This window comes from Diplotaxodon limnothrissa, linkage group LG8 (genome assembly GCF_057381915.1).
Source record: "Diplotaxodon limnothrissa isolate DT_005_m linkage group LG8, D_limnothrissa_male_GT1.1, whole genome shotgun sequence".
NCBI lineage: Eukaryota > Metazoa > Chordata > Actinopteri > Cichliformes > Cichlidae > Diplotaxodon > Diplotaxodon limnothrissa.
In genome coordinates, this window is record NC_140603.1 from 3,050,314 (window position 1) to 3,059,086 (window position 8,773).

An 8,773-nucleotide genomic window follows, 5' to 3' on the forward strand; every position below is an offset into this window, starting at 1 on the left:
AGAGTCATAACAACGTTAGTCATACTTGTTGGCTTCTTTCTGAAAACACTTCCTTCAATCGACTTTAACCAAAAAAGGAAACAACTGCTCAATAAACAATTTATAAGTCAGAGATGCCAATACAAACGATTCTTTTCCTCTTTTAATCTCCAGTCGCTTCTAAAGCCTCCTCATGGGAGATGCTATATCTGTTTTCTGAGATATAACTTGACAGTGGCTAGGTGACACTGTTAATCGGTTAACTGGTTCATCCTTACAAGTTGTCGAGTTGTTAAAGTTTCTGTTGAATGTGTGCGTGTTTCAGTTACTATCGATAAACCAGTTCATCTTTTTATTTATAACATGGATGTATCTCCGATCACAGGGGACTAGTTTTACAGTAACATCTTCTTTAGAGGCTCTTGTCTCCGTTTTAGTCTTTTAGAAACTTTTGTTTGCTCTGTTATGTTTTAATATTTATGTTAATAGTAATTAAGGACAAAGCTTTTTAGTTTACACAATGGGGCTCTTGGGCTCTAAGTGCACAGAGAAATATTCCACTGCTTTGTGTTCAGATTACGTCAGTGAAGCTGCTGACTATAGCAAAGAAAACGTGATCGTTTATTAGACACAAAGTAACCTTTAGCCATCACTAGATTGTATCAGGCCCTCCTTTTGGGAATCTGTACACTATATTACTGTTACTGTCAGCTCCAGGAGTACGACGAGTAAGTAAGTAAGTAAAATTTATTTAAATAGCACATTTCACAGATAAAAATCACAAAGTGCTTCACAATAAGATCAGACATACAAGTCAAAATGAATTAAAAGCCCGTTTGTATAAAAATGTCTTCAGCTGCTTTTTAAAGGAGTCAGTGGAGTCTAGACAGCGTAAAGGCAACGGCAGAGAGTCCCACAGCCTCGGTGCCTGAAAAGCCCGATCCCCACATGTTTTAAACCTAGTACGTGGGACCACCAGTAGCCTCTGACTTGAAGACCTAAGTGCTCGGGATGAAGCATGAGGTTTCAACAGGTCAGAGATATACTGGGGAGCTTCACCGTGCAGAGCTCTAAAAGTTACAACGAAAATTTTAAAATGAACCCTAAAATTTACAGGCAACCAATGAAGAGAAGCCAAAACTGGAATAATGTGTGACCTCTTGTTTGTACCAGTTAAAAGTCTTGCCGCTGCATTCTGTACAGACTGAAGGCGATCCAGAGCTGGTTTGTTGAGACACGTAAAAAGACCGTTACAATAATCCAAACGAGAAGAGATAAAAGCATGAATCATCTCAAGTTCTGCCTTTGACACCAGTAGCCTGAGTTTAGAAATGTTTCTTAGATGATAAAAACTGTTCCGGACAAGTTGTTTAGTGTTTCTCAAGAGACATCGAACTGTCAAATACAACACCTAAGTTTCTGAGACTCGACTGAAATGAAGGGTCTAAAAAACTGATACTGCCTAATTTCTGAGAGCATGTGATCAGGTGCAATAATCAAAGTTTCTGGTTTATCTGCATTTAACTGAAGGAAATTGTCATTTAACCATTGTTTGATTTCTGACAGACAATTATTTAAACAAGACAATTTATACAACGAGGAGTACAAGACACTGATCCAAGATTTTCTTGAACGCTGTCAATCCAACTACTTGCATTTTAACACCAACAAAACCAGAGAGTTAGTGATGGTCTTCAGGGGCTGCACAGAGAAGAGGGACACTTTGAATCTGGACAGAATGGTGAGGAAGGCAGCCTCCTCTGTTTGCATAGCGCTGAAGAGCCTAACAGACCAGCGGGCAGTAAGCGGAGCAGCATCACTAACAGCCTGCAGTTGGTTTCCTGCTCCACGGACAGACCAAGGAGATCATTCCTCCCACAGGGCACGCGACTCGCTAACGCCAGTGGGTGGGTGTAGAGACTTTAACATTACTGTCAGCATTTCTCACTGTTCCACAGTCTAATGCACACTGTTCACCATGCACCTTTATCAAAAGGTTATCTATAGTGGACTTTTAAATTTGTAGCTTTATATTAAAATATAGAAACATTCTATTTATTGGTGTTTATTATTATATGTCTATAATATTTGTGGATATTGCTGGAATGTAGAATCTGTGTAGTGCTCTCAGTGTAAGGTTGGCTGTCACGAAGAACAAAAAGGGAAACAAAAATGGTGTTTTATCTCCCACTGCTCCCAACGCGGGTCATCTCATCGCTCATTTTTACTGTTTTCTCTTATTGTAGTCTTTAACTTACAATTTAAGCACCGTTAGGCAACTGTTGTTATGATTTTGTGCGACATAATTGAACCTCAGAATCATGGGATGACAGAGAGCAAAAAGGCATCCAAAGAAGAAATATCCTTCAAAGAGTCTGGAGAACTATTCCTGAAGACTACTCAGAGAAATTACTAGAAAGCTTCGCTAGAAGAGTTCAGACCATGATGAAGAATAAAGGCGATTATTTTTGTTTATACACTGTATTTCTATTTATTTTCCATATGCTTCTACTTTCCCTAGCAGAATAAGAAAAATCAGGAGTGGCTTGTGAATATTGCAAAATACTGTACGTGTCACGTCGGCAGTGGCAGACGAGTGGAGGTTGGAAGTAGGACCCAGGAAGCAACTTTTGATGCGAGTGAGCTTTATTTTAAGAGGTAGGAGAAAACAAACAGAAACAGCAAGGCGAGAATAAAACTAACAAAACAAACCTGAAGCCAAAACCAGAGACGCAGGGAGCCACGGAGGGAAACCATAAGACAAAGGAGGGAGAGCACACAGGCAAACCAGCAACTAACAGAGGCAAACACAAGGCTTAAATACACAGAGGGATAACGAGGGAATGAGACATAGAAGGAGGACACAGCTGGGAGTTATTGACAAGACGAGACAGGAAGCAAAACTCAATACATTTAGATAGGACACAGACTTTCAAAGTAAAACAGGAAACATAACTTGACTAGGAGGGAACAGCAACCATGGAACACAGAAACAGAAACCAAAACGAGAAAAGATAAACAAAGACAAAATCAAAGTTCAATAACGATACAACAACTCAAAACACCTGGTCACTGACCCAGGACAGTACGAGTTTCTGCAGGCATTCTGGAAAAATACAATATGTTGATTGGGTCAAAACAGCCCATCAACAGCTGACAGCACTTTCCCTCAGGATCAGCACTGCAGACTACACTCTGACTGTCAGTGGTGCAGGTCACTGACAGGGCCAGGCAGGTTTCTGCTGAGTAACTCAGCACCCACCCTCCTCCCAAAATATAGTAACTTTCGTCAGATTTTAAACTCTATTAACGATAAAAGACATTTTTTATTTGTGAGCATCTTCATCTGTTTTATTGCTCCACATACATTCATCATCAAAGTAACAGCATCATGGTCATACTGACACAAATGTGTGTGGAGTCAAACGTAGGCCGCAGGGAATTCCAGGCATAAGCTCAGGTGACATACGTAGGATTCACGTCAAAGACAGTGAAAATGGTTAAAATATTAAAGTTATCCAATACATCTTCCATTTCCAGCACTTAGCCATAGCCATCTTTGTAAAAACGGCTTTTTTCTTTCCTCTAATAACTGACCAAACCTGTTTAGGAAGCATGTCATGGATAAGTGAAAAGAATAAAAAGAAAGCGTAAATATAATGTGTGCAGTGAGTGGGTACATGGCCTTCTTCATAAGTGTACATTCATTATTCACATATAAGGCAGACAGGAGAGCTGCAGGCTTTGGCAATGTGGAGGCTCTCTGCAGCAGAGACCAACAACAAGCAGCACAGCAGAGATCCTAATGATACCCCACCATTCACAAAGTGTTGCTAATAACATTCATCAGTGTACACGGCCACATAATGATCTGAAGGAAAACACCATATTAGGAATGAGAATTCCCCGGGATCACAGGGATATTTGTGGAAGGCTGTTCAGTTGTCCTGACTCCAGGAGGGCTTTAAGTCAGTTTAAGCCTGTGTATACCTCTGCACTAATATATTATCCTTAACCAAGAGCAAGGCAGTCAGTCCAGGTAACTTCCAGGTGATTATGACTCAATTTTTGGTTTTCCTTCTGGAAGATGGCAGAACAAACAAGTCTGTAATGCTTTGTAGTGTGTTTGCTTTCGAGCGCAGGCTTCTATTACACAGAGACTGCAGGCCCTGGGTATGATTCCCCACCACACCAGAAATCCTCCGGCTGAGGGATTTCTAAGAGCCACACCTCCTCTTCCTTCCCCTTCTCTCCCTGCTGTTCCTGGTGACCTTTTGCATCGGTTTCATCTTCCAGTGCACTTTGCAGGACTTTGTAATAGTGACAGTCTCGCCCATCATCTGAATTGTACGGAGGAGCCAGGATGTCCAGGAAGGCGGCGGGCCCATCGACTGCGTAGATCTGGTGAAGGTTATCCCGCACAGGAGTGAGGAGACATGGCCCGCTGTTCTCTGAGTACTCAACCACTGAGCGGAGCACGGCACGCCACACGGAGGTCATCTGCAGTGGGGGTACCGGGGGGTCAAATACGGGTGGGACTGTGGTTACAGCCAGGTTTTGCTCCAGTTTGTCAAAGCAGCGGACGTTCACCTTTCCATAGAGAACCTGGACCACAGGACAGGAAAAAGTTAGCAAGAATGGAAACTAGTTACTTGCTGACAAAGAGATATGCAAATAGCTTTAGCCAGAAGTTAAGAACATTCAGCTTCTGGATAGCCTTCCTAAAGCCCCGACCTTAACAATGTGGGGACTATACTTAAAAGCCAGGTCCATGCTGGGAATCCAACCAGTTTAAAATAACTATTCATGTAACTATTATAACTGTTTAGTCACATGTGTGAACAGAAGCTCATATTCTACAGGTGCGACAGCTAATTGTAATCAATTACATGTATTAGGTCATTTTTACATGTACTCAGTTATTTTGATTACTTTGGCTGGAATGGATCCGTGTCCAGCCGTGTTTTTGTCCTTACTGCTTCTATGGGTACAGGGTACAAGGTCAGTAGCAGCCAGGAGCTCCTGCGTGTGCACACCTCTATACATGCAGACAGTTTGGCAGTATATTAGTCTGGAGCATTCAGATGTGCATTAAATGGTAAATGGCCTGTATTTGTATAGCGCTTTTCTAGTCCCTAAGGACCCCAAAGCGCTTTACACAACCTGTCATCCACCCATTCACACACACAGTCACACACTGGTGATGGCAGCTACATTGTAGCCACAGCCACCCTGGGGCGCACTGACAGAGGCGAGGCTGCCGAACACTGGCGCCACCGGGCCCTCTGACCACCACCAGTAGGCAACGGGGGAATTGTCTTGCCCAAGGACACAACGACCGAGACTGTCCGAGCCGGGGCTCGAACCGGCAACCTTCCGATTACAAGGCGAACTCCCAACTCTTGAGCCACGATCGCCCCGCATCGCGATCGCATTAATAACACAATCTTCCTGGGAGTGGATGTCTCACTAAACTTACTCCAAGATCAGACGATGCAATCCTCAGAGAAAGTGCAAAAATCCCAAGAGAAACATCTCGGCTTCTACAGGCCTGCGTTAATATGCTAAATGCTAGTTCATGACAGTACAATTAGAAATAGACTGAACAAGTATTGACTAATTCTAAGAGTTGCCAGGAGAAAGCCCCATCTCGCTATTATGAAAATGTCAGCACATCTGAACACACCACACGATGTCTGGAACAACATCCTTTGGACAGATAAGACCAAAATGGAGATGTTTAGCTATAAGATACACCACCACACTGGAGAAAACCAAAGACACCACATCAGCACCTCATACCAACTGTGGTGGAGGGGTGATCACTGGTGTGGCAGGCACAGGAGCTGAACAACTTGCAATTGGCTTTTTTGGTTTAAAAGCGTTTATAACAAACAAATTAGTGCACTCTGACACTTCTAGTAGAAGACAACCACAAACCCAAACTAAAAACAATCTTCATACTGAGTATTTAACAAGCAACAGCTACTTTTGGCTGCTCCCTTATTCACAAATATTTGATTTGGTAGATTTGTACAGCAGATGCTGATTTTTGTCTCCTACCAAATACCTCAAAATGTTAAAGTAATACATTATGATTTTTCTCCTTCCACACGATGTAAGTCTGCATACAGTAGATACACAGTCTGTGTAAAATATCATTTATTACAGTGTCTGTATGACGCAATTTTGGTCAAGCTTTAGCTATCAGACAGATAGCTCTAGCTGTGCTTTGGTTGCACCGAGGTCCTCTGGCTGCAACATCAGATGTGTTGTGTTTTGTTTTCACTGAACGTAGCACTGTGCATTCTAGCAGACATCACTACTTTAACTAGTCTGTCCAAAGGACATTGTGGTTTATTCACACACGACTTATCTGTAGTGCCATGTTCTCCGGCAATCATACAAAAAAGCCATACTTTTCCCCAATTGTACTGACATGAACTGTATCATATAACTTATTAACTGAGGCCTGCACAATCTGAGATGGAGCTCTTGGGTTTTTCACACCTGAGCTTTGCATGGTCTGACTACGAGGTGAACTTGTGTGTTAGTGCACACCTGAACGCTCCAGACCAGCAGAAGAGCAAAACGTCTGCTTGTATATAGGTGATCACACTCACCAAATCTGAAGTCTGACCTGGAAGAGCTTTGGCTCCAGCACCAGATGTATTTCTGTCTGTCAGTAAAATACTTCCATTTCTATGTTCCTTGTTACAAATGCTGTGACCACAGCCACCAATTACATTTCTTTACAATAGGCCCACAACTGACTGTATCAGAAAGGCACCAAACGGTGTAACGCAGCATCCATGTTGGAAAAAGGACATAAATGACTCCACCCATCAAGTATTTAAAGGTGTGGGCTAACCGTAGTTATTTAGCCTGCTGACCCTACGTGAGTTCGAGTGGAAAGTTAAAGGTATGTTACGCACACGTCCAGCTAGTTAAGGCTTCAACTAGTTAGCTTAAATGGCGTTAGCTGTAAAAACCTTGAGCATCCCGTTCATCCCCGGGTGATCGTGAAGCGGTATGGACGCGCCGCTCCTCAGCAGGAACACACCCATACTGAACACCTCCGTCTCGCAAATGTGCATGTAGGTGACCGGGGGGCTCTGGAGCTCCGCTGCCCCGGAGCTCGAGTTGGTTTTCCGAGGAGCAATTTTCACGTCGGAAGCCCTGACGGCAGTTACTAAGGAGATTAGCCCATTAAGTTTGTCCTCAACGACTTTAACGTCGCCGTTGGCAGACGACTGCAAGCCTCTGAACGTCGTATAGGCTTGTTTCGCTATTTTCTGGATGAGAGGAGTTTTGTTGTCTCGCGGCATGCTGTCCCCAAAATTACAAAAGCAAAGAACTTCTCGGCGTCTCTCTGCCAGGATTTCCACCACCTTTGTTGAAGTGCCACATAAATCCTGCAGTGTGAGCAGATGTACTGTAGGCTCGGCCAGTTCAAAAAGTGCGACTTTTATCAAACAAACAAACGCAATTCATAGTGAAAATGTCTGATTTGAAGCCCAGATCAGAGCCTCCCTCCACTCATTCTCCGCGGTGTCGCCTCCTCGTCCTCGCTCAAAGAGCCTGCGCATGAAGCAACAAGCAGCGTGGGATGTGAAGTTTAACCTGAACACTTTATCGTGGTCTTCTTCGCGTTAACGCGAGCAATGAACCACTGCGCCATCGGATCCTGTTTAATACACACCTTTGTGCAACTGTGGAAGACTGGCGGGTGTACAAATGAGCCCGAAACAATAAAGAACAGCTCCGTCTGTCAGTGACACTACATTTCCCAGAGGTCCCGAGGACGCAGCCGAGTTTGTCGAGGGGAAGGCCAGACAGGCCACTGAACTCTCTGTGGCCCTCCCCCGCATCACATCCTCCGTCTCCGTTTCTTTCCTTCTGCTGAGGCTTTCTTTTCTCTTTAACTTTTCACACCCATCCACGCCCACACACACCACGACCATAAGGATTTTACACAACAGATGTGTGAAGCTTTGCCATCTTTTGACATAAAGCACTAACAGTGAAATGCACCTGTAGACGCTTCAAGCAGATAGGATGAGGGTTTCTGCATTTCTGACCCAATGTTTTGAGCTGTTTGTGAGTGTGTGTGATTCATTATTATATCCTCTGTTTGTTGTCTGTTTATATTTTGGATCTTCTTATTGGTTTTATGATATTCAGTTTTGGTCCTCTTTGTCGTCCCCCTCTGTCTCCAATGTCAAGTCCCCTTCGAGTTCATGGTCTGTCTCCAGGGTCCTAATCCTGCCATTCACAGTCCTAATGACAGAGGCCTCAGTTCCTCATGTGGTCCCTTGGGAAAGTTAATTGGCCACCCCTGTTTCAGAGTGACAGGTCATTGCACGTCAGTACAAAGAGAACTATGAATGAATGGTTTGATCAGGATAAAAATCATGCAACTCATATCTTCAGTTCTTACAGAGGGACAGTGCTCTGCACCACCAATCAAAACACCAAGTGAGAGAATATTTTGAAAGAATGCTGTTTATTGTTAAAATATTCCAGGATCCATGTGGCGAGGTGATGCTCCACACTTGTGTAATACAGCCTGCCATTTAGGGTTGTGAGCACAACTCCATGCAAAGTAGCTAAACATTTTTTCTACTTATTTATTTATTTTGTTTTAGTTTTTTGTTTGGTTTTTTATGGGGGGAGGGGGGTGTCATATTCAGTGTAAATGTACTTATTATATTTTGCACACTAAGCACACTAGTCAAGACAGGGTAATGTGTGTAAAATAGGCTGGATAAAGTCAATGTAACTTTGAATGGTA

The 8,773-nt window shown here is 43.2% G+C and overlaps 1 protein-coding gene across 1 annotated transcript; it reads right to left on the reverse strand.

The window, feature by feature from the left end:
- Positions 1–3,253: 3,253 nt before the first annotated feature.
- Positions 3,254–7,527, reverse strand: adoa (2-aminoethanethiol (cysteamine) dioxygenase a). Its single transcript, XM_085360327.1, has 2 exons — positions 6,972–7,527; positions 3,254–4,584 (listed from the first exon to the last, which is right to left on the reverse strand). The coding sequence occupies exons 1-2, from the start codon at positions 7,305–7,307 to the stop codon at positions 4,129–4,131; spliced, it is 792 nt and encodes a 263-aa protein (XP_085216453.1). The 5' UTR covers positions 7,308–7,527; the 3' UTR covers positions 3,254–4,128.
- Positions 7,528–8,773: the final 1,246 nt, after the last annotated feature.